General features: G+C 46.2%; 1 protein-coding gene across 10 annotated transcripts in view; it reads left to right on the top strand.

The window, feature by feature from the left end:
- Positions 1-616: 616 nt before the first annotated feature.
- Positions 617-27,194, top strand: part of LOC112564759 (transcription factor COE3-like) — a 48,610-nt gene continuing 22,032 nt past the window's right edge. For 3 of the 10 annotated variants that reach the window (XM_025239811.1, XM_025239813.1, XM_025239812.1), the window contains exons 1-8: positions 624-2,699; positions 6,023-6,182; positions 6,683-6,746; positions 12,635-12,690; positions 12,862-12,935; positions 14,508-14,576; positions 24,078-24,159; positions 24,472-24,592. In XM_025239811.1, coding sequence (XP_025095596.1) covers positions 2,557-2,699; positions 6,023-6,182; positions 6,683-6,746; positions 12,635-12,690; positions 12,862-12,935; positions 14,508-14,576; positions 24,078-24,159; positions 24,472-24,592 — 769 coding nt within the window. In that variant the 5' untranslated portion in view covers positions 624-2,556. Of the gene's footprint in view, positions 2,700-6,022; positions 6,183-6,682; positions 6,747-12,634; positions 12,691-12,861; positions 12,936-14,507; positions 14,577-24,077; positions 24,160-24,471; positions 24,593-27,194 lie in introns of all 10 variants that reach the window. The other 7 variants (XM_025239808.1, XM_025239807.1, XM_025239810.1 and 4 more) reach the window with 6 other exon arrangements.

The raw sequence follows: 27,194 nt of genomic DNA, 5'->3' as shown, positions 1-27,194 counted from the left end.
ATTCAACAAACTCTCTTTGACTTTTATCGCCAAAGGTACAAATGCAACATACCTACTATTTGTAAAATAAATAAAATAAATAAATTGTTTCCACCGCCGTGTCAAGTAAGCCACCCATTAAAATGTTTTTTTGCGAGAAACATTTTTTGAAACGTGGAATATCTTTGTACCCAGAGGCTGTTGTCATGTACTCACATAAATAAATAACATGTAAATACACTCAGGTGTAATCGTGCTCACACACACACATACAAACGAGTGTACAAGAGAATCCGAGCGGGCATTTCTACCCTGTGAATTACATGAAATGCGAATGTATTTCAGGATATCGGGGTGAATGTATACCCGTGACTAAAGGATCCTCTTATGTAAATGTACCTGTGCCTACCTGGAGTACGATGGCTTCATTGGTGTGTCTGTTTGTGTACGAGAACTATCTTCAACAGCAAGTGAATGTGTAAGTATAATTTGTAATGTGTATAACGGGTGGGAGGGCAGGGTATGGTAGCACGTGGAGCAGGACTGCACTGGCTGTAAAACAAAAGACAAAAAAAAAAAAAAAAAACAACAAAAAAAAACCCTTTATATTCTCGAGGGTATAATTAATATTTCGCACTTGTCTCCTCTATAATTCACAGCTACAATTGTCTGATACGAAAATTATACGAAACTAACTTTTTTCTGATCTGAAGTGGTTAGTTGAAATTATCGTTTGATATGACAGTTATGACAACAATCTTTTGATCATAAAAATTATTTGATCCATCACTGACAGTCATTTATCGAGTTTGTAAGCTGAAGTGCCTTGATGTTCATTTAAAAGCTTATTGTGTCTGACCAAAAAAATTATTAAAAAAAAACAAACAAAAAAGAAAACAAACAACCACGGGGAGGAGACAGACACGAATAAAGTGTCGTTTCCACTCTGTCTTCAAACGTTTGTAGAAGTATAAAAGTCTGTTACTCGTTAAAACGGGTAAAACAGTTGTTACCTTGTTGTCATCGCGACTTTTACCGACAGGCGAGGGGAGGAAAGCTCTATCCTAGTCTACAAGTCTAGCGAACAGACCGACCAACAGAGCGCGTGACGGTCGTTACAAACACTTTGACGGTGAGTACGGACTTATCGTCGTCAGCCTCACACACAGCCTGCAGCCAGCCAGTCAGCCGGCCGACCGACCATTGCCAGGCCGCCACAGAGGCTGTGCTATCAAGTCGCTTTGCGGGGACCACTCGCAGCGTGGAGGGGCGAGCAGGGCACGAGCGTTATCCTCCATCAATTACCGCCCATATGAAAATAGCATCACTCCACCAAATTAACATTGACCCAGGTCAGCCTGTGATTGGCCCTCAGCCGACGCCGCGCGCCTCTCGCGGCCGCAAAGGGGCGGTAACTTGCGTCTGGACAGCGCAGCGCGGCCGCTGATTGGCTGGCAGGGCCCCCTCGTGCCGGCTGCTTGCCGCCTCTCCCGGGAGGAGGCCGGTCCTGGGGGAGGGGCCGGCGGACGGCGAGTGAGGAAAGCAACAAAAGGAGTACCCGAGAGAGTTTGGTCCTAGAATTGCGCCCACCACTCGGGGACAACCACCGCTGCCAGACCCGGCGCTCGATGCCACGAGATTCTGGAGATAGAGTACCAGTGGGCCCGGCTACCGGCCTGACAGTCGCTGGGCGAAGGACACTCGGCTAACGGGCGCTGGGAGTGCAAGAGGCCCCAGCGGCAACGGGGGACACCCACAGCAACAGCAGCTGCAACCATCCGTCGTCGCTGGCCGTGGCGTACATGGGAGACTTACGGAGGCGAGGCTCGCGGAGGGACGGGATGCTGGGCGCTGTGTGAGACTCCACTTACCCCACACTCGTAGTCTAGAGAGACATCCCCCGGTCCCTGTCGGGTGGCCGCTTACAAACCACCGGGTGCCTGCCTCCTTGTCCTCCCATCCTACCCCCCTCCAGCCTCCACTGCATGATGCTCGTCGTTTCTTTCTCCAAGAGGTTGCTGCAGACGTTGTCCAAAAATTATTGTTGATTCCGGCTTCTTACATTTTTTTTTTTCTCATCTTTGTTTTTGTTCGATTTTGGCGACGACGATTTTTGTGATCGCCGAGAAGAATCCTGAACTGTGAGATGATCAGCATCGCTACTGACAAGACTAGTCTGGTTTCCTAGCAACGTTGGAAGCATTGTGTGTGCGTGTGTGTGTGTGTGGACACTACAGTGCTGTCGGTCTGCTGGGATCTGAGTGCACGTGTCAGTCAGGTGGACACATGGGACACGCTCTGACAACCTTCGTCCCGCCTGGTGTCTGTGCGACACGCTGCACCTAGCACCACACACACCCGGGGTGGCCCACGTGTGACACCTTTGGCGGATGCTGCTAACACCACCAGCATCCACATCCTACCTGTCTGTGTCTTGACCTCCGTGCCAGGTAGGTCGAGCCGTGTACACTCGCTACAAGGAACGAAGGAGTAAAGTAGGAAAAAAAAAGTAGAGAGAAAATTAAGTGGAGAAATAAAGTGGTGCACCTGAGGTGGCGCGGGAGACAGGAGTGTTGCATGTTCGGCCTGGGAGAACCCGAGCACCCGGCTGCTGCCAGCAGAGCCCCCCTGTCCCCCATGAAAGAGGAAGGACTGAGCTCGCAGCTGTCCGCCATCAGGAACTGGATGCAGCCCACAGTCATAGACCAGGGCGGCGGCAGGTGAGTGTGTGTCGGCTACCTGCATGTGCACTTTATTTATTTACTGTCGGATGTTTCTCGTCTGTCACTCGCTTACCTGTGCCTGTGAACAGAAGTCCCTTCGCTTCATTGACACCATTCTGTCTCCTGTTTATCGTCACTAACATCCCTGTTATCGTTCACGACTCATCGCCACACGTGGAAATTGGAGGCAGGGCGGTGGAGTGGCGAAGATCAAAGCTGATCACCTGATCAACTTGTCACGGCCAGCGGCGTTTCCTCTTTCCTCCATCTCCCATCTCTCTTTTTCTCTCTTCATTGACTCATTTAATCAGAGCTAAATCCTTTTTAATTTTCTGTCACAAGTTCAGGCTTTCAGGTGTATGTAGGTTGTTATTTATTTATTTTTATGTTTGTTTATTTACTCGGTAACAAACGGTCTTTTTTCTCTAATCGTCGGATCTCTGGATCACTTGCTACTGTTGTAGTCTGTATTGGGGATCTCTTGTTAACTTATGTGCAGCACTGTTATAGAGTAGAGGGGGATATTTTGGGGGGAATCGCTTGTTGTGTTCACATCATATACACTAATTTTCTTTTTTTTTCTTTTAATCCTCTCTTTGTTGTTGTTGTTTTTTTTCTTTATGCGGCTGCTGTGCCGAGGTATAGCCTGAACTGCTGGTTTGGTGTAAAATATTAATTTCCCACTTTTCTTTTTGCTTTTTTTTTTTCTCACACGAGGAAATAAAGCAAGGAGGTGTAGTCGGTTACCAGGGTAATGGTGGATGAGGTAACGACTTTTGCCGTGCACTGACCACAAACATGGTTATTATGTTGGTTTTATTTGCCCGCAGAATGAGCAAACATCAGCCACAACATTCGTGTTGTCAGGTAAAGTCTCGCAGTCTCACTCTGTCACATTACGAGGACATGTGAACATCAACGCCCTCGTCACACATGCTCGTAACGGCTTAGTGTTCACGCATCAGTGAAGCGAGTGTCGTGTTCACACACATCTTGGCTCTCTACCTGTCGTCAGGTCCTTTCAATATGTATTGATCAGTGGGTGTTGCTGGAGATACCTGCTATTACTCGCCGCCTCTCTAATCCCACCGACAAATTAGCGACTAATTGTTCACATGTGCTGCTGCAGGCAGCAAGTGAAATATTATATCTACATCTCATGTAAACGAAATAATGAGCTGCATATTAATTTTCATGTTTAATTTGCAATTACTTGGTACAGTCAGCCACAACATTTCTTTGTTGCAGAGAAGATAATCAAAAATAAAATATTTTTATTTACTGCGCGTCAAGTTGTAAACAAAAATTTAGCTGCTTACATCAACAGTAGATTACTGTTAATTAACATGTTTGCAGCTAATTGATTCTTGACCACAGAGCACAGTGACTTAAAACAAACAAACATAAACAAAAAAGCTAAGTGGGTAAGACACACGAGGCATTTGTTGTGAGTTCCTGTCCTCGTTACTGTCGGTTGTCTTCATCTCCAAGATAACCTCCTCCTCAGGTCAATTTCAGCTCGCTTTACTGAATAACCAAACACAGTCTTCAACAAACAAACAGGCAAACACATTATAGCCATGAAACTATGCAGCATCTTGCTGTCGGTTGTTTACACAGGCGTCGCCACCCGTTAGCGATGCAGTTTCATCAGCTCGTTACCCACACTTCTCCTCTCACTCACTCCCACCCGCCTTCCAGCCAAGCGTGCGCGCCCGTGGTGCGTGTCAAAACAAATCTTTTCAGTCATCAGCCTCGCCACCAGAGATTATCATGGATATGGACCCCACCCCTCCACACACACACACCCTCCCCGGCACCCTCCCGGCACGTTAGTCACGTGCACAGCTCGCGATGGTGTCGCGCTTTGCGCTTGTCGCTCGCCTCATATAAACTGTCAAATGTATTTATTATTTGATTATTATCTGTTTATTCGTTAATTAATTATTTATTGCTTTATTTTGTTTCTTTGTCGAGTATTTTGTTTGATGTTTATTTTATTTGTTGTTTATTTTATTTGTTTCTTATTTAAGTTGTTGTTTATTTTGTTTATTTATTTATTGATGTTTATGGTAGTATGGTCATTCTATTAGGTTCTATTTGTGGCTTGCTGCAATTTTGTTTCTTTTATTTCTTTTTGAAAACCATCATACGGAGATAATGTATCAGAGAAAAATATATCAGGCAGGTTAAAAAGCTTGTTATAAGAATCACAGACGGGATATGTAAGCATCAGTAAGGACGGAGCTGAAATGAATGTAACAGCTTGAGAACCTCTTTAAAAAAATCATCCTTCGAGGGTTGCCGAGGAAACGGGTAAAAAAAATGCCTGGCTAAATGTGAGTTTGCGCGGCTCCACGTGAAAGGCGGGCGGGGGATGGAGGGAAGGTGGCAGCAACGGTTGATACCGGGGAGGGAGGTAGTGAGTGAGGGAGGATGTATATAAGAGGTCAGTGCACGTGCATGTCTTCATAACATGTTTACTAGTGGTCTACTCACTGTGTATACTGTATGTTGTGCATGTTACAGTTAGTGTAGCTTCACCTCAGGTCTTTATTTCTCTCACACTGTCACGCTCCATTAATCTGCGGCAACTTCACAAACTTTTCTGTTTTCCTTCTTTTGAATCACATTATGAAGCACTGCACGTCGTCTGCACAATACACTCTTTCTGTCTACATAATTATTTACTTCTATTTGCTATCTTTGTGTTCATATATTATTTTGTAAATAACCATTCTTGTAGAAACAATCGCACTCCAATCCTGAGGTCGGGAAATACACTTTCAATACCAACATCAGACATTTAGTGGTCACGTGATGTGTCGAGTTCAGACTAACATACTGACTGTGCCTCCGGGCTGTTATTTTCTACACAACAGTACGACTCTACAACAATACACAATAATAATACAACAGAGCCACACCACAGCAGTAGGACAGTATAACAACATAACAACACACCAAGACAACAGTATGGTAACAACAGTACGACACTACAACAGTACAACAGTATAATATCACAACACATGACAACACAAGACAGCAGTACGACCACATAATATTTCATATTGCCAGTGATCAATGAAATAAATTTCTCTCCAATATAAACTCTTATAAAATATTTGAAATGGTTCTTCGTCGAATTTAGGGGCTTGGAGTGGGGCAAACTGTCATGACATGCTCTATGAAAAATACACGACATTCAAAGTGTGTGTTTGCGTGTATGCGTGTGTGTATATATGTGTGCGTGTGTGTGTATGCGCATGTGCATGCGTGTGTGTATATGTCTGCGTGCGTGTGTGCGTGTGTGTTTTCAGTGGAGGGCTAAGCCGCGCCCACTTCGAGAAGCAGCCTCCCAGCAACTTGAGAAAATCCAACTTCTTCCATTTCGTCCTCGCCCTCTTTGACCGCCAGGGCCAGCCTGTGGAGGTGGAGAGAACCACCTTTGTGGACTTCGTGGAGAAAGAGCATGTAGGTGTTAGTATCTGTCACTTTTTATTATTTGTAGGTGTTAGTATCTGTCACTTTTTTTATTATTTGCTTACTAAACTGTCTTTCTGTATATTAACTGTCTATCAGCTGTGAGTGCAAGAGACAGGGGTCACAGTTTCCGCTGCCATCTGCTGACAAAGCTCACACAATCAGGATTACTGAGCTTTGATCACCATAGCGATAACCGTAGATGAGGAAGGAAGACAAAACTGATGTTACTTTTTTTTAAAGAGCAGCCAACATGGACTGATTTGTCAATCGCTTTCTCTTCTCTCCTTCCTTCTCTCTCTCTCGTTCTCTCTTCTCTGTGCGTGTGTGTGCGTGTGTGTGAGAGAGAGAAGGTGTGGGACGACCAAAGAGCTGGCGACGGTGGTGGTCGGGTGGTAAGGTTTGTCGTGGCTGTCGCTACCCTCCCCACCCGCTACATACTCACCACAGGCAAAGGAGAGCCATGAGCTAACACAGTTTTTCTGTCCGTGTTTCAGGAGACGGATGGGCAGAAGACAAACAATGGGATACATTACCGTCTGCAGCTGCTGTACGCCAATGGTGAGTGACCTTTTGGATGTCATCTTATGTAGATATAGGGGAGCGGTGAGGCAACGGTTAGCGCCTGTCACCTGCACAGAGAGGGTTGGCTGTCCAGGGTTCACATCTCATGTCCGGCACGCTATTTTTTCTCTGCAAGTGGCATCTGTTTACAGGGCTGGCTGTCTTGTTGTGATATAGTTTTAGTTGCTGGCTCGGCGTAAAACATCAATCTCCACCCTATTCTTACCTAGATACTTGTCAGGTCACGTGGACAAAAGTGACACGATTATAGTGCGGACAAGGATTTTACGACTGTTGCATTACACTCATCACAAAGCCACTGCGACATCAGCAAATCCAATGAGAGTATTTGTGAGATGAAAAGAAGAGCAGGGGAGGAGAAGTAAAAAAAATGGAAAGTAAGAGAGGAAGAAAAGATAAAAAAATGAGAGAGTGAGAGAAAGTGAGAGGCAGAGTGTACTTTCAGTGGCAGCCTCTACCTTTCTCTAATCATGGATAACATTGGCAGAAGGCTCTCTAAACACCCGGAATAATTTCCACGGCGCGTTTTAAATCACAGCGCCACTATTATAAACTCTGCATCGGGTGTAACAGATAATTTCTCGCTCCAGTGCCTAAATTTTTTAACTAAACAGCGTTTGTTTGAAGTCGGGAAACTGGCGGGGCCGGCCTCATTACGGCGACCAGTGTAAACAAAGTTCACAAACTGAGAAATCAAAACGCAGCCCAAGCGTGCCTTTTATCTCATTTCCCGCCCATCGGGGCCGCGCGGCTCCGCTGTTTGCTCGGGAAATCAAGACCAATACGGTCTTCACAAATTCCAGGGATGGAGACTTTGGGACATAAAAGCACCTCTTTGCTTGAAAGCCAACAGAGGTATGCAGCTGGCACACACTGCACAGACCCTCACCCGCCTCCACACTGACTACAGAGTCCACAGGTCCCCCGACCAACCACTCCCCACCTACCTCACCCACCCACACAATGCAAAACAGGTTTTTTTTTTTTTTGCTTGTTTATTAATTTGAGAATTTACGGTTCCGGCTTCTGCCGCTGTTGGAAGTTTGCAGTGACTGTTGACAGAAAGGACTGGTCACGCTTGACTTGCGCCTCCACGCGGTGTGAAGGAAGGTAATTGGTCAACCGTCACACCCTCGCCACAGTCCGCGCTCGGTGTTTGCGCTCAAAACAAGTGGAAGGGAGGAAAGCTTTAGGAGACAGCGAAAAAATAATTAGAAGATGAGCCTGCCTAGACACATGGTATCCAAGCCATGGCAGTGCTGGTGGTTGGCACCCTGGCATCGCTAGATATTTGTCCGGGTGGGTTGGAGAGAGGGGAGGGGTATGGCAGTCGGGTAGGTTGGGAAGGGGGGAACAATTAGCTCGGGTCCTCCCTCTGCTTGATTCTACGGCATGTGTTCTGTGTTTGCTGTTTATTTGTTAACAAAGCCAGGAGGATTTCTAGTCAGCCAGCAGAAAGTTTGTGGTGTTCAGCTGTTGATGTGTAAAGTCTGGGGTGGGTCGTTACTGGCACAGAGAAATAATTTGATAGATGGCGAGCTGGCTTTTGTCGCCTTGGGGATCAAATTCTGAAGTGTTGGGGGTCTGTGAATGTCATTGTCTTCACGACCGTTTACTCAACATTTTCCACCATTTTCATCACAAACGCACAGATATATAGATATGTATATACAATTTGTGTGAGAGCTGTCTAAAGAGCATATTGGTTTTGTTTTTGTTTTTTGTTTTTCCTTTGTTTTGGTTTTGTTTTGGTTTGGTTTGTTTACTGATAAATATGATTTCTTATACTGAGCATCCTTCCATTCATTAGTGGTTTATTAAAAGTGAGAGGTCAGAAGTGTGGCTGGCAACCAAGGGTCATTTCTGACCGGCTTCTATGAACGGCTGCGAAATGTGTTTTACTCCGAGTCAGCAGCGAAAACTGTATGAAGGCAAAGCAGTGAGCCCTGTATCACAAGAGGGTAGGACACTGGACTGCAGATGGTTAGGGGGTAGTGTATGGTGAGGAGCAGGAACAACTGACCCTGGGTATGCAATGGCAACACATTAGTAAACCTACGACACACCAGCTACCGTGTTTCTGGCACAAACCATAAATTCACCTGCTCCAGCCCCAACGGTTTCCAGAAGATCCCTACAGGACATTTTCACCTGTCCTCCGCCCCCAAGACCTCAACGTCACCATCCCACCCCGCTTTCCACCCGGCCCAGGGCTGCAGGGACTGCAGCATCGTAGTAGGGGTGGGAGTGTGTTGGAGAGAAGGAAGGTCGCTGGGTGGTGAATGACTCGCACACTTTGGTTCTTTTATGTGTGTGGTGAAAAATGGTGAAATCACACTGGCAGGTTCATTTCTGATCTGACAGATGGTGCTATTGATTAATAATCAGTTCTGCTCGAGACGGGCGCCGCCATGATGGAAACGACAGGCATGTGAAGCGGATGAATATGAAGGCATGACACAAACGATTCATGACACATGACACAAACGGTGCAGAACTCTCAAAAATCGGATTAGTAGAAGGAGAAAGGAAAAACGGGGGAGAAGGCAGGGAACGAGGGAAGGAAACACTTGCGGAGGAAAGAAGAGAAATGAGATAGAGAGACGGTGCAGAGAAAGATGAGGCAGATAGACGATGAGAGAAAGAGGAAGGGAGGGTGTAAAGAGAACATTTCCTAAGATCTTGTGAGCGAGAGAGAAAGATGGATGGAGCGGCTGGGTGTTTATTTGGTCCCTACTCGAACTCTTAGTTAATCAATTGATTGATAGTCAAGTCGACTGCCTGATCTCCCGACTGGCTGAATGATTAGTAAGTCCATTGATCAACCAGTCCTCCTCTTCGAACGCTAATAACACGCACTCAGACGGTTTGTTCAGCCACACACACAACAACAACAACAACAACAATAATAATAATAATAATAATAATAACAATAATAACAATAATAACAATAATAACAATAATAACAATAATAACAATAATAACAATAATAACAATAAATATTAAGTATTCTGCCTCAATGCCATCTAAAGTACTTTGTCATATCAATCCTTTATATATGGAACCTTTGTATATAAGTCTAATTTTATATTCGGTAATTTTTACAGCGAATATTTTTTTTTATAATGACCGTTTCTTTCAAGTAAATCTAAGGTTTAATTTTTTTCTTAAATTTTATTTAGTTGGAACAAAACTCGCAGTCCATTTCTTGTTTGTCATTGTTAACCTGTTTTTATTTAACTATATTAATGGAAACTTGTAATGCTGAGTTTATATCTTTTTTCCCAAAACCAACTTGAAAATAAGTTATATTGCAAGTATCTAATTTTCATAGTTTTAAATGACATACCTTGTCTTACTGGGGGTGGCTGAGGGTGGGAAGAGGATGTAGCCTGAAGCTACAAGAAGGTCTCCTGTCTACTGTCCGCCAGGCGGTGGAGTTGAATAGTTGTGAAGCGATTAATGTCGCGAGGATACACGAGGGTATACGGGGTGCGATGGTCTGCACGTGACAACAGCTACAACATCCTCTCCGTGCAGTGTTGTGAATGTCAATAATGGCTTCTCCTCATGCCATGCTCCAGCTGCTGCATGCAATACGGCCTCCAAACATTTCTTGTACCCGGCTCTGTACCCACAACACTCAGTTTTGCACACGAGAACCACCCACTCGTGTTCCACTAAAACCCCTTTGCAGATTACTCAGGTCTCATCTCAGTCTGGGAGGGAACAGTAGGGAACAGCGATGTACCCTTTGACACTGCCACCCCACCTTCTCCGCAAACCATAGGTGTGTCATGTGCAAGAAAATGTAAGAACAAGAATTAATTCATTAAAACAAACAAAATCCTCGTATCGATATCTTCCTTTCACGGCAAAGGACACCAGTGAAAATCTGGAATCTTAACATCCTAGGTGTTCATAATCTCTGTTATCACCTGAGGTGCTGGCGTAGTTGCTGCAACATTCGTGATATATCTACAACGTCTAAGTCATACAAACTTTTCAAAATAATTATAACAGATTTTTTTAACTGTTTAAGACAGAGTCAACCAATATAAACTCAAAACAAGAGAGCACAAAGAGAGAGATCACACCATATACTGTCTCCACTGTACGCCCCAAACACGGGTATCAAACACGAAAGAAAGATGAAAACCACCCCTCCACACCCTCTCTTCACCTCTATCATCGCCTCGTTCCAGATGATAGATCAGCTTACGGGGAACTAACTCTTTGTCACTGGATGCCGGAAGTGCTGCAGTCCAACAACCAACAGATTTTAACTTTAGTAGTTTATGGTAGTTAGGGTTAGTGACTGTTAGTGACTGGGAGCCTGTGTCACACGACACCACAACAGTAGGCAGGGTCAGAGTTCACACAACTACACCGAGATGACCGAGTGCGCTGTAAGGACAAAAGAAATTAAAATTCTCAGAACCACGCAAACAAAAGTCGCGGGTGTGTGTGTGTTTCGTGTGTGCGTGCCTGCGCCTGCGTGTGCAAAACTGTCAAAACTGTTAAATTTAAAGGTGATTTCAAGAACATTTAACAGCCATGCACTCCAGATAATGAGATTTAAACCACTCATGTGTGACGCACGCTGAAACGTGCACGCGCGCGCACACACACACACAGGATACAGAACACACCAACAGCGATTAACGATTGCACGCGCGCGCGCACGCACACACACAGGATCGCACGCATGCTCATTGAAAGCTGGAGGCGCGCGGAGGGAGACGGGGGAGCGTCACGGCCTTGCTGGTGCCCAGAGTGCGTGGGGCGGCTGACAGGCAGGCAGTTTGTATGGCAGCAGTCATGCTTAATTGATGACCCTTCTTTCAGCACCACGCGCTCGAACCGGGACGGGCAAGACGGGAGGATGAGATGTGACAATAGGACAGGGCGGGGGAACTACGGGTAGGGGTGGGAATAGAAAGATTGGAGTGGGGTGGGGGTGATGCAAAACACAGAGGATGTGGCGGAGTGGGGGAGAGAGAGAATGTCGATGCGTTTGTCGGTGCGTGCGCCGACAGCAAGCGCGTAACTTTAGAAGGCCGCCGGATGGTTCACATCGACCCCGGGTAGCGGTGTGAGGAAGAGAGAAAACACATGGTGTCTTGCGGTCCTCGTGCCAGTATCTGTGCGGCTTCCTGCCTGCTTCCCACCCCGGTCTGTTTGTGCCGCCACCTTCTGATCTTTGATGGCTAGCTGCTGTGTCGCTGCAGCCGGAGCAGCTCTCCTTTCCTCCTGTTGGTGTCTGGCGCCGTCCCTCCTGCCTCGTCATGACATCGAGACCTGCCGGCCCTATACACGGGACTGAGGCACCAGTAGAGAGAGGCTGGCGAGGGATTTTCTCTCGTGTTTAGCACGCAAGGGTATCGGGCATCTTGCAGTCCAGTGACCATTTCTCACCTGGATGTGATCGCGAGGTGGGCGAGAGAACAAGCGAGAAGCAATTCAAGATTTTAATCAGTCTGACTGTCGTGCTGTCGAGCTAATCAGTTGATATAGAATGGTGAAGCACCCAGCCAACCACTTCACCTACACCCTGCCCCCCCTGATCCCCATTGACCCGGGGTAGCCACTTTCTCATCCCTCGCCCCAGTTCGGCCTCAGAATGTTAGTCTGCAACGACTGTTGAGGGAGCCTCGTCCTCACCAGACTATGAAGCATCTACTCACCTGTCCATTAGGTTCCCTCGTCGTCGAGGCCATATTTTCGCAAAATTACATTCTTTAAAATATTTTTATCAGCAGGCAGTGGGAAGAAGATGAAAAAGTTTTTGTTTAACATTCAGACCACAACCCACCACAGAGGTTGTTGTAATTGAGCTAATTTTTAAAAACTTTTTTTTCCAGGTGTACGACAAGACCAGGATCTCTATATTCGCCTTATTGACTCCGTCAGTAAACAGGTGTGAACTTTTTACATATTGTCTATCTCTACCTACCTCTGTGTGTGTGTGTATCGGTGTACATTTATTTATGTCTATGAAGAGCACCTGCGCTTAATCATCAAGTCATTGTTCTGAAAGTTTACAAGTTATTTTTAGTGTGTAATGAATAGAATGTTTTGTGTTTATCAGGCTATCGTGTACGAGGGTCAAGATAAAAATCCGGAGATGTGTCGCGTCCTTCTCACCCACGAAGTTATGTGCAGGTAAGACTTGTTTACATCTGTGCTTACCTGTATCGTGTGTAAACTACCCTCCGTGTCTCGTGTCCACATCCTCTATTTTGTGCACATATATAAACACACATACACACCCGCATGCACACAGAATACCAATGCACGTGTGAAAGCACACGACACTTGAGTGCACGGATCACAAATTAGACATCGGCGTAGTAATTAAAAATAATTTCGAATAGACTGCTGATAAAAACTTCTATTATAAAAGATATAAAACACTCAGAGGGAGGTGTATCCCTGTAATGGAAACCCCAACACCACATCAGGGAATGGACAACCCCCGGGTGTGAAGGGCGCAAGGTGGGGTAGGCCGGCCCCTGCTGCTGCGCAAGTGGGGCACAAACAGAAGGAAATGAATAAAAGAAGAAAGGAAAGCAAGAGCCTTCTGGCGGTGATGCGGTGTTTGCGTGCCAGCAGTCAAGGTGGCAAAGTCTACAAGGCCAGCGGCGCTAAAGAATTAGCTGTCACTGCTTCCATGCGCGCGCCTGTGAGGGACGACGTGCGTGCGCAGCTACTGCCACCCTGCGCGTGCCCCGCGCCGTTACCTCGCGGGCCCCGGCCTGGGGCTCTGTACGGGAGCACTGTTTATAGCAAATTAAATTTTTTTAAAAATTAAACCGAAAGGGTGGGTGGGAAAGGACAAAGGACTGCCTATGATATTCACTAACGGAATGAGTCCTACTCCTTGTCTGACATACACACACAAGCATGAGTACAGAGAGGGAGGAGAGGTCACATGCGCACAGAGTACAGAGAGGGGGGAGAGGTCACACGCACAGATCATGTACACCCGTACACCGATGTGCGTGCTGAAGGTACCCACAGGTCCGTGCGTGTCGGGTGCTGTACAGGTTTGTCGTGTTATTAGTGCGAACTTTTCACTTGATTTCACTGGTGTGGCCCCCAGTCAGTGGGTCCCCTCCCGGAGGTAGTGAGGGTGCGACGAGCGACTGGGAGGGACCTTGTCAGCCAATATTTACGCTCGGTCGTCGCCCCATTACGGCCGCGCGACGTGTGAACACTTCCCTCGTGCAATCCACTCGCGCACGCAACGCCTTTAGACCGCCACCATGAGAGACTGCAACAAAGGCTGAATGGAAACTTGTTAGAACCTTAATGTGGTCCGCAACATCACCCACGTGCCACGTGTCACATACTCCGCTGCCTCAACCAGGAGAAGAAAACACTTCATCTCTCTCTCTCACACGCACACGGACGGACACACACACACACACACAAACACAACAACTAAGATTAAAGTCTGAAACACACGATCATATTTATTTTATAATTTCATTGAGTATAATTTATGTCGAAAGAAGCAAACAAAAAAAAAAAAACAAACTTCAACGCGATCAAAGAGTTATCACGCTTCTCTTTCTTTAATTATTTAGTTAGTCATAGGCAATAGCTAGAGTGAGTACCACGATGCTATTATCATTGAGTACTACGATGTTATTATCATTATGAGTACTACGATGCTATTATTATGATCATGACTACTACTGTGCTGACCATGGAATGTGTTGACGGTTACAGTCGTTGCTGCGACAAGAAAAGCTGCGGCAACAGGAACGAGACACCGTCGGACCCGGTGATCATCGACAGGTAAGTTGACCTGCTTGTCTCAGTCACCTGCACGCGACATCACTGTTTTCTGATATAAAGCCTTTTGTGGGATTGAGAGAAGGAATGGCGTGTTGGTATGTTTGCTAGACACAACCTGGATGGCAACCGTTTTTTGGTATTAAGAATTTAGTGTCGACATCCTTGTACATTCCTGTCGGCTCCCGTCAGTCAATGATCGCAGTTTGTGGGCATCTCCTGCTCCTGTAATGTGTGGCAGCCATCTCAGTTTTTTTTTCTTTTCATACACGAACAGTTCGGGGGAGCATCAGACCCACTCGCTGCAGTCTATTGTTTCCTGTCTCTAACCCACCTCAAGTGAACAAAACTCAAATTGCGGTAGCCACCTTGGCGTATTCACCTGCCACTGCAGGGTATTCACAGTCTGGGGTCGATGTAACCTTTCGTGAATTCTACTGGAAATGCGATCGTCTGCTCAATTTCTGCCGTTTGCAGCTGAACATTCAGAATGGAATGGTAGGCAACGATAGCGGTGATCGACTTCCGGCTAAAACTGGAGCCAGACAACACCGGGTGGCTGCAGATACCCGATCTTGCTTTACTTAGAGTTTGCTAGAGAATAATGTGTCTGTGTGTGTCTCTATGTTTATAATGTATGCATGTCTATAATTATATTTATAATATAACGTATGTCTATAATTATGTTAGTGTGTATAAATATGCTATCGCGGTGCAATTAAATTATATTAAAATTTATTATTTACAAATTTTCGAGATTAGTTAATTAGCCAACGTTTAGGCCAGAAACGATGTTCAATCACTTATAATAATGTCCCAGCGAACGTGTTCATACATTTTATTTCTGAGTTCGATTGAAGGTATATGTGATTTTTATCAAAAGAGATTTTTAAAAATTCTATACCTCCCACACACACACACAGACATTTGTTTATTTTGCCATCGTCCAACTAGAAATGCGATAAGTTACGGGATAAGTTAATTGGAGTAATCATTATTATCTGTATTGGTCTCTGTTAAATGCACGAAAAATATTTTTCTATATTTTCTTTTACTATTTGCGTGGCGGGAAGAGAAGGAGGGAAGAGAGAAAACAACGAGAGAGAATGATTAAGAGCGCAGAATGAAGTTATGTTACATCAGTGTTTAAGGCCGAGACAAGCGAAGGTAGAATGAGGATCATAACAGCCCAATCCTCGCGCAGTTCCTCCACTGCCTGCCGCGCCCCCTGGAGACCATCACTTTTCTTTTCATCGCTTTCAAAACCACTTGACTGCGCGCGTGTCTGCGACTTCCGTCGCACAACTCCCAGCGGACGGACTTCCCTCCGCGGAAAATGAGTGCGGACGGGTGGGTGTTGGCACGGAAGCAGAGTGGTGGCACTTGGATACCTTCTATTCTGGCGTGAAAATTACTACTCCCAGGGGTCTCTTTCTCACCTCAAGCTACAGGCCACAGATTGTGGGAGCAAGGTGTCGCTCCCGCTCTGGCCCTCTTTCCTGTTAGCCTCCTGTTGTGATGGAGTGCAGAGGTCACTGCTTGGCTTTCCTTTTCTTGTTTCTTTAATTTAGATGGAGGTCCTCTCCTCCCTTACTCCTCCGTGTGGGTGTGGGACACAAGGAAGGAGAGACTTACCGAGAGACAGGAGAGGAGAGAGGGAGGAAGATGCTTTTGTCTGTCTGTCTCAACATGTGTTTTGAGCCTTGACACAGTCACCAGTTTTTTTATTTTTTTTTTTTTTTTTTTCGCTTTTTTATTATTTTTTTTTTTCTTGTGTAGGGGTGGGGATGGATCGGATACTGATTTAGATGAGCCGCGGGTGGTGGACAATGTTAATGTTTCCAAGTCATGACAAAAGGCCATTGTCACTGTCCGCCCAGTGTCTGTGAACATTGTAGTCTACTGTTGTCCACTGGTGTTCACTGGTTGTTGCTGATGGTCCACCATCGCTGGCTGCTCTGAAGCGTGTCTCATATTTTTCCTAAATTTCAAAATCTCATCGGCGCGTAGCCAGAACTGGCTTGTCTTGATGACAGTCCAGCAAATGAATATTTTATCATCACCTCATACAAGCCAGGCGGGATCAGGTGACAGATTTTCATCCCATGCAGTCAATGCAAACAAATTGAAATTAAGCAGCACGGATTTCAGTGTTCACAACACAATCGCTAGCATCTGGGCACGTGAGGCGGTCTGAACCCTCGCCACACAACATCAACACAACAACAGAAAATAAACACTCATTCTCGTGTCACGCAAGCAAACATGTACACAAACACGCGCACGAGCGCACATGCACGCGGCGAGGCGGCGAGGGAGGAGCAGGAGGGGGCGGCCGTACGTGCGGGGAGAGGGAGGAGCGGGAGGAGCAGGAGGGGGCGGCCGTACGTGCGGAGCGCGTGCATCACTAATTCATGAGGTGAGATCGATGCCTGGTGATGGCTTCGGCGCGCGCTGTGTTGCATGACAACCGCCACTCACCGACAGCCGAGAAATTGCCACCGCCCGTCCGGAAGGAGACAGCCCGCCTCACAATTAGACTCGACCTCGGCCCCTCCACCTCCCCCTCCTTACTCTCCATCCCTCCTTCCACCCCTCCCTCCTCCCGGCACGTGCTACACCTTAGCAACCAGCTTCTCCTCTTGCAGGAGGGGCCCGAAACATGCACCCCCACACTTTCCCTCCTCCCCTCCCACACCCTCCCTCGTGTTAAACGCTGGGAGGGAGGTTCTCTTACCCTCGGCAGGAATGTAGCGATGTGACAGTGGCGACACGTGACAGTGACGACATGTGACTGTGTGACAGTGGCGACATGTGACTGTGTGACAGTGACGTCATGTGTGTGACAGTGACTGTGTGACAGTGACGTCATGTGACAGTGGCGACGTGTGACTGTGTGACAGTGATGTCACGTGACGTAGGAAGGTCCTCAAGATGCTGTTGACTAAACACTATAAAGACACTTCAGGAGCCCTTGTCCCCATCAGTCCCCACGCGGCAGAAATGAAAGACAGAAGACAGAGTCCCGACAACTTCATAAAATGGAATTAGCGAAGAGGACAGCTTGGGCCCAGCGCCAGGGCTCTGTATGGGGGGGAGGCTGGAGGGGAGGATGAGTGGCTCTGGGAGGCTGTCGTGACCAGTGCTTCACCAGGTTAAGAGATCGTCTGCTGAGAGATGGAGTCATTGACCCTCTCCTTCTCCAGGTCCTCGTTACTGCATTAGCAATTCATCCACTGGTACACACCCGCTTGTAAATAGATGAGGAAACAGTATAACCCTGATCCTCTCGAGCTACTCCAGTTATCTTTCCTCATTCTCCTCCTCCACCCTCTTCCATCCTCTCTCTCTCTCCTTCCCTCTCCTCTCAGACCTCCTGTTCTCGGCAAGGATGAGAAGATATTGGCGAGTGAAAGATTAGGGTTGTTAAGAGATGCTCCAAGTGCGAGCACACCCTCACGAAGCCAACACACGGGTACGTGCGGCGCGCGCCGTCTTGAGCGGTGGACTTTGTTGCACGTGCTAATCACCCGCCAGCGCCTCGAGAAACACTCGACACGATTTTATATAGACAAGGTCCTGTAGACTAGATACAATTTAGTTGATATAGACAAGGTCCTGTAGACATTTAGTTTACATAGACAAGGTCCTGCATACTAGATACAATTTAGTTGATATAGACAATGTCCTGCAGACATTTAGTTTATATAGACAAGGTCCTGTAGACTAGATACGTTTAGTTTCTATAGACAAGGTCTACACAGTTTATATTTACAATCATTCAAACTGACGGGCAAGACTTTAGTCTACACTCTAGTTTGTACTGGATTTAAGATTTATTACATTTTTGTAATTATCCGTTTTTTGGCCTTTGATGTTTGTTTTTGTCTGGCGTCCTGTCTGTGTGTTTGTCTGCCTGTATTCCTGAGCGAATCTTTGTCATGCTTATGTATTGATACGATCTGTAGCTGGTGCTCAGTGATGGAGGCGAAGAAAGTAGTTCCTCCTCGCCCAACACGAATCACTCACATTGTAATCAAGCCCATCTCCATGCGGACATCTGTCCAGCCGTGCGACCACGTACACCGAGACGTGTCACGTGATGCTGTCAACACACAACAAACATCCTCCTTTTTCCTCCACAAGTGACATTCAATATTTAATGAAGTCAGGGTGTTACGCGGAAATCGTTGTTTTCGCATTTATTATTTTCTTCTTCAGACCACTGCTTCTGCTGGGAGGACTAGTCAGCTCCCTCATTATAATTGTGGGATCGGAGAATTCACTCACAGTAACAAATAGCATCTAGCTTTGATCTTTAACTCGTCATTAAAAATATTGCACCTAACTGGACCTTTCACTAGCCTTGCCACTCAGCTCGTGACAATGTTTGCAAGTCTTTACAAGGGACAAGGGTGGCCTCTTGAGAGGAAATGCGAGAAAGAGGTAGATTAACCGTTTAACAACTAAGATCTTGTAGCAAAGGCGTGTGGCATATAAGGGGTTAACAAGTTGGGCAACAACCGACAGCAGGTGTGTGAAACACGTGGGCACCCGGCAGGACTGGTCCTGGGTACCGGGTGGGTCAAAGACGAATTGTATTGGCTGGCGGAGACCCAGGAGCAGAGCACTTTGTGGGTTGGCGGCGGTCCTCTCCTCCCCCTTCCCTGACCGGGGGCCGCCAGCAAGGACCTCGCGGCCTACGAGACGAGAGCGATTTACTTACAACAATCGCGCGTGAGCCCGGGGCATGATGGGATTAGCAAATCGAGGCCGGTCTCCTGGGTCCACTTCCGGAGCTGGCGCGACACATTGGCCTATAAAGCGCCCCCTCTCCCCTTGACTCCAGATGATAAGGCTAAGCTGAGTTCAGCCAGCCGAGGAGAACTGCTAGCCTGCTAGTCTCCTGTCAGCACGAGTTGCATGTCAAACAGGAGAGAGCAGAGCACGTGCCGAGCTGCCTCTGTATCCCACTCCATCATGCTTTCATCCATTTTGTAGATGTAGGTAGTTTGCTGACTAATATCTAAGCAACCATTTTTCCTAACGACTGTCTACCTGGGTATCTATATACCTGGATGGCTGGCTGGTTGGCTGGCTGGTTGGCTGGCCGGTGGTGTCTCATTAGGATTCCGTGTTCCTGTTCACATCATTGCGTGTCGGGGAGGACGCGCGTGCCAAGTAATGGCGACACACTATCCGGTGAGATGGACTTGCCTGGGCAGGAAGCGAGTGCCAGGCCCTTGATTTGTGAAATAATAAACAAGCGATACAGATGCATATTTCATGAACACCATTGAAGAATTCACACGGTTCTCACTTGCCGATGCGGCCTTGTGTGTCAGGCCGGACCTGGTTGCAGGCCAGCGACGACGACAACGTGTGTGAGAGATGAAAGATGACATCAGCAGCCAGTGGAGCTACAACAACCACAGCAGCCACAACGACCATAGGTCTGCAATCACAGTTGACCATCACCAGTCTCATGTTTGCGCGGTGTAGACCAAGATGTTTCCTGAATTTTTCTCTATATTTACGTTTTTCTTAGTTATTCATATTCTTCTTACAATTTCATTATAGTAATTATCTTTTGTTCTGCGTTTCGTTGTGTTGGTTCTGCTGGCCGCTGTCGGCCATTCCCTCCTACCCTAGGTACTGCGAGTGAGAAACCACGACAATAAGCTTGCATGCTTATTCTTGCATAAACCAGCGTGTTGGTAGAGTGCAAACCCTCGTACGCACTGGCAATGCATATCAGTGATGACCTGCGTGTCTGTGAGTTCGTCCTCCTGGAGGCAGCAGTCGTTGTGCCGATGGAGGCCAGGACGGGAGGCGGTGTCCACGCTTCACTGTCACCATGTCGTGTCCTCTTAGCGAGATGGGCTTTCTGGGTGGCTTTCTGGGTGGCCTGCTGGCTGGTACAAGACTCCAGTCTGCGTTAGTCGTATAGGATGCTCGGACTTCAGTCATTTTATGGAAACCCTCGGTCTCCCTCTGTGCGTGTCTCTGTGTGTGCCTGTGCGTCTGTGTGTCTGTGTGTCTGTATATGTGTGAGTCTGTATGTGTGTGTGTGTGCACGGTATCGTGGATATCAGAAAGCGAGTGTGCCGTTGCATTGGCGCACGTGCAAATCGTGTCGGTGGCAAACAGGCCGAGGCTGGCGCGGGGCTGGCGCGGGGCTGGTGTGGGGCGCCAAAAGCCCCTAGTGCAGGGCGGCTTATGAATTGTGATGAATAATTGACCAGCCAGCGCCTGCATTTTTCATGACCTCAGCCCGACTTGGGTGACGAGCGCGCCCAAGCGGGGAGAGAGGACATTACGAGTGATGTGATGCCATTTGCGCATGCCCGGGCCACAACTTCCGTGCTGGGCCGGCCTGGCAGGCCTGTCGCACATACTTAGAACACTGTTTAGGGCTCTCGTGTCCTTCTCTTTCTGCTGGAGACTCGAGAGAGTGTGACAACCAGCGCTTGCACGCACGTGTACACGCACACACACGCACACGCGCATACACACGCATATACACACTCTCACTCTTTCTCCCTCTCTCACACACACACAAATAACTATCAGTTGTGTGGTGCGTTTGGACTTCAGAAATCTGTATTGTCGTCTGACATGTCAGCAATGATTGTGTCCAGCACCAGACACTCAAAGCTGCAGGTTCGTCAATCGCTGGAACATGACAATCGCAAATGAAACACGGAGCTGCTTCTGGTCTGAGATCAGATGTGGGAAATGTGAAAGGGAAGGATGCTTAACATATTTTTTAGAGATGAAATGATTATAAAGATCCATATATTTGAGAGAAAATGCTGTTTAGCTTCAGCTGCATCCAACAACAGAGGCAGTTGAAACATTCTGAGTGCTCAGCAGTATTGTACTGATATAAGCAATGTTATGAAAATATTTCTGATGTTTTGTGTCTGAGCCACACGAGGTAATTGCTTAAGTTGTGAGTCTGATGAATGTCATATGAAAAATATCTTTGACGAGCATCATGCCTCTCCTCGTGGAGACAGTCCGCCAGTCTCTGCTTCACCTTGTTTAGTCTGTATTTTACAGATATTTATATTGTGAGTGTGTACGACTACTGCAGGCAGAGACTACTAGAGATAGAGAAGGATGTCAACCGTTAGGACGACACAAGTGGTCGATGACTCTGTAGCAGTAAACGACCACTAGAAATCTTCCTCTTGTCCTGAGTAGCGGTCTCTACTTTTGCAAAGTTTATTGATAGCATAATTGCTTGTGCTTCAAAGTTCTAAAGGTCGAAGGTCAGGTGACTCGGGTATTTCTGAGATCCACCCAGCCTGGTTTCCCAACACACACATCATCAACGTGATTGTCTTCAAACTTCGCTGTTCAATGGTGTACAAAGGACATGGTGAGCTGCACAGCAGTGAGATGAAGCTGCTGTTGGATGCTGCGTCTGCACGAGGCGCGCGCGGAATGCACGTGCTGGTCCAGCCGTCCAACTGTTGCCTGTGACGGAGAAACCGAAAGTTGACTCCGTCATGTCAGGACGCCGGCATTTTGACACCCATCCTCTGGTCAGCCAGCAATTAGCTAACGAACTGCCGTCAGCAGGGGGTGGTGGTGATGGTGCAGGGGGGAGTGGGTTAGATTGCAGAGTGCAGCACTCTCGGGAGTGTTTCCATTGAGCCCGAGCCGGGGAGCAGCGCCGTGTGATAACCCTCCGCCTTTCAGCTTGCGACAGGAGGCAACGTGATGGACATCGTCCACAGCCTCATCCACATGTTGGTAATGCTCATCACAGCTGGCGGGACACGGATCATGGCGAATGTGCCACCGATAGTCACCGACAGTGACGCCATCTTGCTTCTTTTTCTTGCTGCTAGAGTTATCTAACTTGCGCACTGGCGCCACCGCAGGTGGGCAAGCGTGGCCTCAGGGTGATCTCCCATTTATGGGCCTCTTTCTCCTCTGAAGAGTACTTGATCAGCTCGCACATCTGTTTCGGCGGTCAGGTTAAAGGTATACCCAAGGCTTATGATAAGGCTGTGGCGACTGCCAAAACGTTAACACATATATTTAGTTACAATTACAGAGCACGAGAGCGATACAGAAGAAATAAATGATTCGTTTCTCACTTAATTACCACTTATTAGAACTATTTCGGTTGCCGATGTTTATAAAAATCGAAAAAATCCAGTGAAATCGACCCTTGTGTCCTTCCGCCGAGTAACCACGATAGCTTCCCGAGATGGTCAGGCAGACGAGAATGGGTGTGACGTCAGTCAGAGACGTACAGGAAGTGTGTGAGGTCATTGTGACGTCAGTCAGAGACGTACATGAAGTGTCTGTCGTCATTGTGAAGATTTGACGTCGTCATCGTGGTATCCCGTGAGTTTATTTAGGTTTTAAAGTGAACTTTTCAAAGCACAGTTTTAAAAATTATAAAAAAACAGTCAGTTTCACTTGGTAAGCAGTCTTGGTCACATGTCATAAGGTCACGTGACGGAGAGAGAGACTTCGTCTAAGTAAACGAAAGAGTCCCGTGTAATTTCTCTTATTAAGCACAGCATACTACAAAACCTTCAACTTTTTCCATATGAACAGACACGAAAATAGACGAGATTCAAGTGGATCCTACTCTTCACGAGGTTCTAAGCAGTTTTATTTACCCTTACAATCCATTTAAAGTGTAATATCTCAGTGTTCGTCACATTTGCAGCTTTGAACTAAGTGCGAGTCGAGCCTGATTTCCGACATGAATTATTATGGCATTTATTATAGCAACTGATGTCTTCCAGTTGCACTGGTTTGTCGGTACCACGGGTTTATTCAGTCACCTTTACTCCTCGGAAAATTTGATATACAATACTGAAATAGAGAAAAGTGTCCTCTGTGTGTGAGTGAGAGAGAGATAGTTCGTTGTCCTCGTAATTTTTTCCTGACGATTATTCATGTTCTGAATACAACAAGATTATTTTTCATTATAATATTATTGTTCATTTTGAAACATAATAAGATTATTATGTACTGGAGCGTAACAAGATTATTGTTCATACTGGAAATTATAATATTATTGTAGTGGACACTTTAGCAGAGTGTAAAGAAACTTTAATGGCTAGATGAAAAGGGCAAGAAATAACAATTTACATTATAGTAAAATCCTGTAAAGATTCTACTTGTTGGAGGTTTAAGGGCTCTGATCACGCCAGAGGGACGACACTTATAGTTACTGTAAGCAAAAGGATGGATAGCAAGTGCCTGTCCACTTGGATGATGTAGTATTTTTCATGTATTTCCTACACCTAACTATTTTGTGGATTTTCCAGTGTCAAACTTCTCTAGTAAATTAATGAATTTTGCTGTTTATTTCGTCAGACTAATTGTCGATTTGGTATTCTTGTATCTGTCGTATTTGCATCCGCCTCTTCCCACCCTTAGACCCGTGACTATCTCATCATGTGTGTATATGCAGGAAGCTGTGCATCTCTCGTACATCTACAACTTGCTTGCTGCTTGTCATTGCAGATTCTTTCTGAAGTTCTTCATGAAGTGCAACCAGAACTGTTTAAAGAACGCAGGAAATCCTCGGGACATGCGCCGATTTCAGGTAGGTTCTCACCTGTCGTGTCGCTGGCATCCTCACCTCGGTCACACTGTCAGAAGCCGGGATTTGTGTTCGAACCGCCTTCTGCCATCCTACAACATGTAGTTTTGTTTTTAACGATTTCTTCGTTTTCATCCTTTACCACGATGTTTTTCTGTCGTCTGTGTGCAAACATATTTAAACCCGGAGATGTAGCTATCTTAGTTCAAGTTCTAACATGCAGTCTGTCTTCGTGTGAATTCTCACCTGTAGCTAAACGCGTTTTGTGGTGTTGCCTCTGTGAAATGTTGACTTACCTGGAGAGCTTTCTGACAGGTGGCGATCTCCATGTCCCCGTCTATCGATGGCCCCCTGCTGGCGGTGTCGGACAACATGTTTGTCCACAACAACTCCAAACATGGCCGCAGGGCTCGGCGACTGGACCCTACTGAAGGAGGTAGCTACCTTTGACTTTTGGTCTAGCCCCTCTGTCCCCTGTCACCACTGCATGCCGGGATGCTTCTTTAGCGAACAGTCTAGTGTCTTCTTAGTTATGTACATATGGGGACAATTAAGTGCATGGCTTCTCTCACTCACTGTAGCATCCCAAGGATCACGAAACGCGCACAGACACATACACAAAGAGCGCACATGCACGCACAGTCGTACACAGAGGAAAGAGTAACAAGAAATAACCGTTTATGTGGTGATACTTATTGTGAACAGTCTGTACTGGTGTTACTGATTGTTATGGTGTAGTCCTTACTCTGTGCCATGCATGTGCCTGTGTCTTTTGTTGCATTTTTTAATGTTTGTTTGTTCACCATTTATTACAATTACTTATCATTCATCTTTGATGTTCGCCAGACAGTAAACCAGAATGTTCCTATGAATCATTTCCCTGAAATAACAAATCTTTTGCGTTTACAAATAATAACGATAGCGTGTCCACAAAAGCTTGCACCACAAACTAAACTAATCCTGTTGTTTGTGCACTGAAGCTATCCTAAAACTATCCTGCAGTGTTTAAACTATCCTATAGTAGAGTTATCTATATTAATGCTTTGCTGTAGCTGCTGTGTACTAAAGGTATCCCTGGGTTAATTTTAGTTTTTTTTTTTTGGCCGATAAACTGTTGTTTCTTTTCTCTTTTTTATCTTTTTTTTTTTTTTCTGTGTGCAAAATAACGATTTCCCGCATCATTCGCTAAAAGCATTTACAGTTCATCGTACGCGTGTGCAGTTTAAACTCCACTAAAGCACGGACGGTACAAAATCATATTAAACAGAAACGGTTCCGGCGAGACAGCGAGATTCTCTTAATATGCGGCTGCGATTGGAGATAATGAGTCAATATGAGCGCCGCGCACAGCGAACGGATGGCTGGACCCACACAAGGCGCAAGGGGGAGCAACTGTCTCCAAGGGGGAGCCACTGTCTCCAACTCTCGCGTCTTGTGCGCCGTCTGTCGAGAGTTCGCCACCGCCCAGACCTGCTCGGCGAAACTGAGCCCCGGAGAGGCTTTCTTACAGACGAGATGTGTCTGCTTGTATTCTTTAGCGGCTGAGTGGATTTCTGATTTGTTTGTTCGTCAACAATTTTAGGTTTTCTTGCTGGACTGTTGACGGAGTGTCTATGGATGTAAAGATTTAAACATTTCTGCTATTTTTTGGTCAACATTTGTTTGTTGAGTTTTCTTTAGTGTATTGAGTCTTCTTTACCGCACTAAAGCAAAGAGCTTTCCGTGGTGTATTAAGCCTTCTATAGAGCAGAGAAAGAGTTCCATAGTATGTCCATTCAGAAGGGTCAATGGTAGTCATCTGGGAGTGTCACATGCTCACCCTAACATTCCCTAATAGGTGACGATAGGGGAAAATGATCGGTCAGTGACTGAAGGACTGCTAGGGGGAGATAATGGACACATCTGACACCACTCACAAAAGTAGTTGTTCATGGAAGTATTTGGAAGGTAATTGGTTTGGGGCTAGCAGAACCTCATGAATATTTTGCTGAGATGGGAGCATGTGCGAGACACTTACCGCGGGTCATCGTCACTCTGGCGATGAGAGAAGCTGCCGCCATTAATTGTGAGAAGCTTTATGGACCAGAAATGTTTCCCACTCTGTAATGGGCTTTAGCGAGAAAAGGTTTGATGGAATTCTTGTACTTGATGTTCTGTGACCAAATACAGATACCATGAAGTCTTTGAAGCGAACCTATTTATGATGTTCGCTGTACGATAATGGATATTTCTTGTTCGTGTTGCAAGTGTTTTGTTTAAGTGACATCACATCAAAAAAAAACAAAAAAAGAACTGTTAAATTCTTTTTCAAGTACTGATGAGAATAGGTTTGGTGTGCTGGGGACAAGTCAGAAATATCAGGGCGGTGAAGATGACAATAACTCGATCTCATATGAATAATTCACATTTTTCATCAGTGACCGGCGCGAAGACTCAATCTGTGATATCCCACAAACTCAATTTTTGACGACATTATGCAGAGAAAGGATGCGGCGATACTGATGTGGCGACTGATTACCGGGCGGCTACTGATAAATGGCTCCGTGCATGTGGCTCGTAGGCCGTAGCACACGCGCACAGACACACAGACAGACACACAACACACACACTACACACTCACACACACATATATATATATACTATACACACACAGACACACACTCATATACACACCACACACACCACGCACACAGACACACGTTTTCGTTTGTTTTGTTTTGTTTGTTTTGTTTTTTGTTTTGTTGTTTGTTTGTTTGTTTGTTTGTTTGTTTGTTTGTTTGTTTGTTTGTTTGTTTGTCTGCAGCGACAGTCCACGGTTTTCCTTGCTCTGTCATCGATACATTTTTGCAATCAGTCTCATCAATATTCGACATCGCTTTCCGCTGTTGTTGTTGTTGTTACAGTTGCTTGCTGTTTCTTGCTTGTAGCTGTAACCAGTTCACGCCAGTTGATGTTGTGGTGCGCATGTGATGGTGGTACCAGTGTGTATGTGTAGTGACTGTGGTGTCATCGCTGTGTAGGAAGCTGTCACAGTCAGA

The sequence above is a fragment of the Pomacea canaliculata genome, linkage group LG5, assembly GCF_003073045.1.
Source record: "Pomacea canaliculata isolate SZHN2017 linkage group LG5, ASM307304v1, whole genome shotgun sequence".
Lineage (NCBI taxonomy): Eukaryota > Metazoa > Mollusca > Gastropoda > Architaenioglossa > Ampullariidae > Pomacea > Pomacea canaliculata.
The sequence above is the reverse complement of the archived record's forward strand: the minus strand, read 5'-3'. Positions and strand labels throughout refer to the sequence as shown.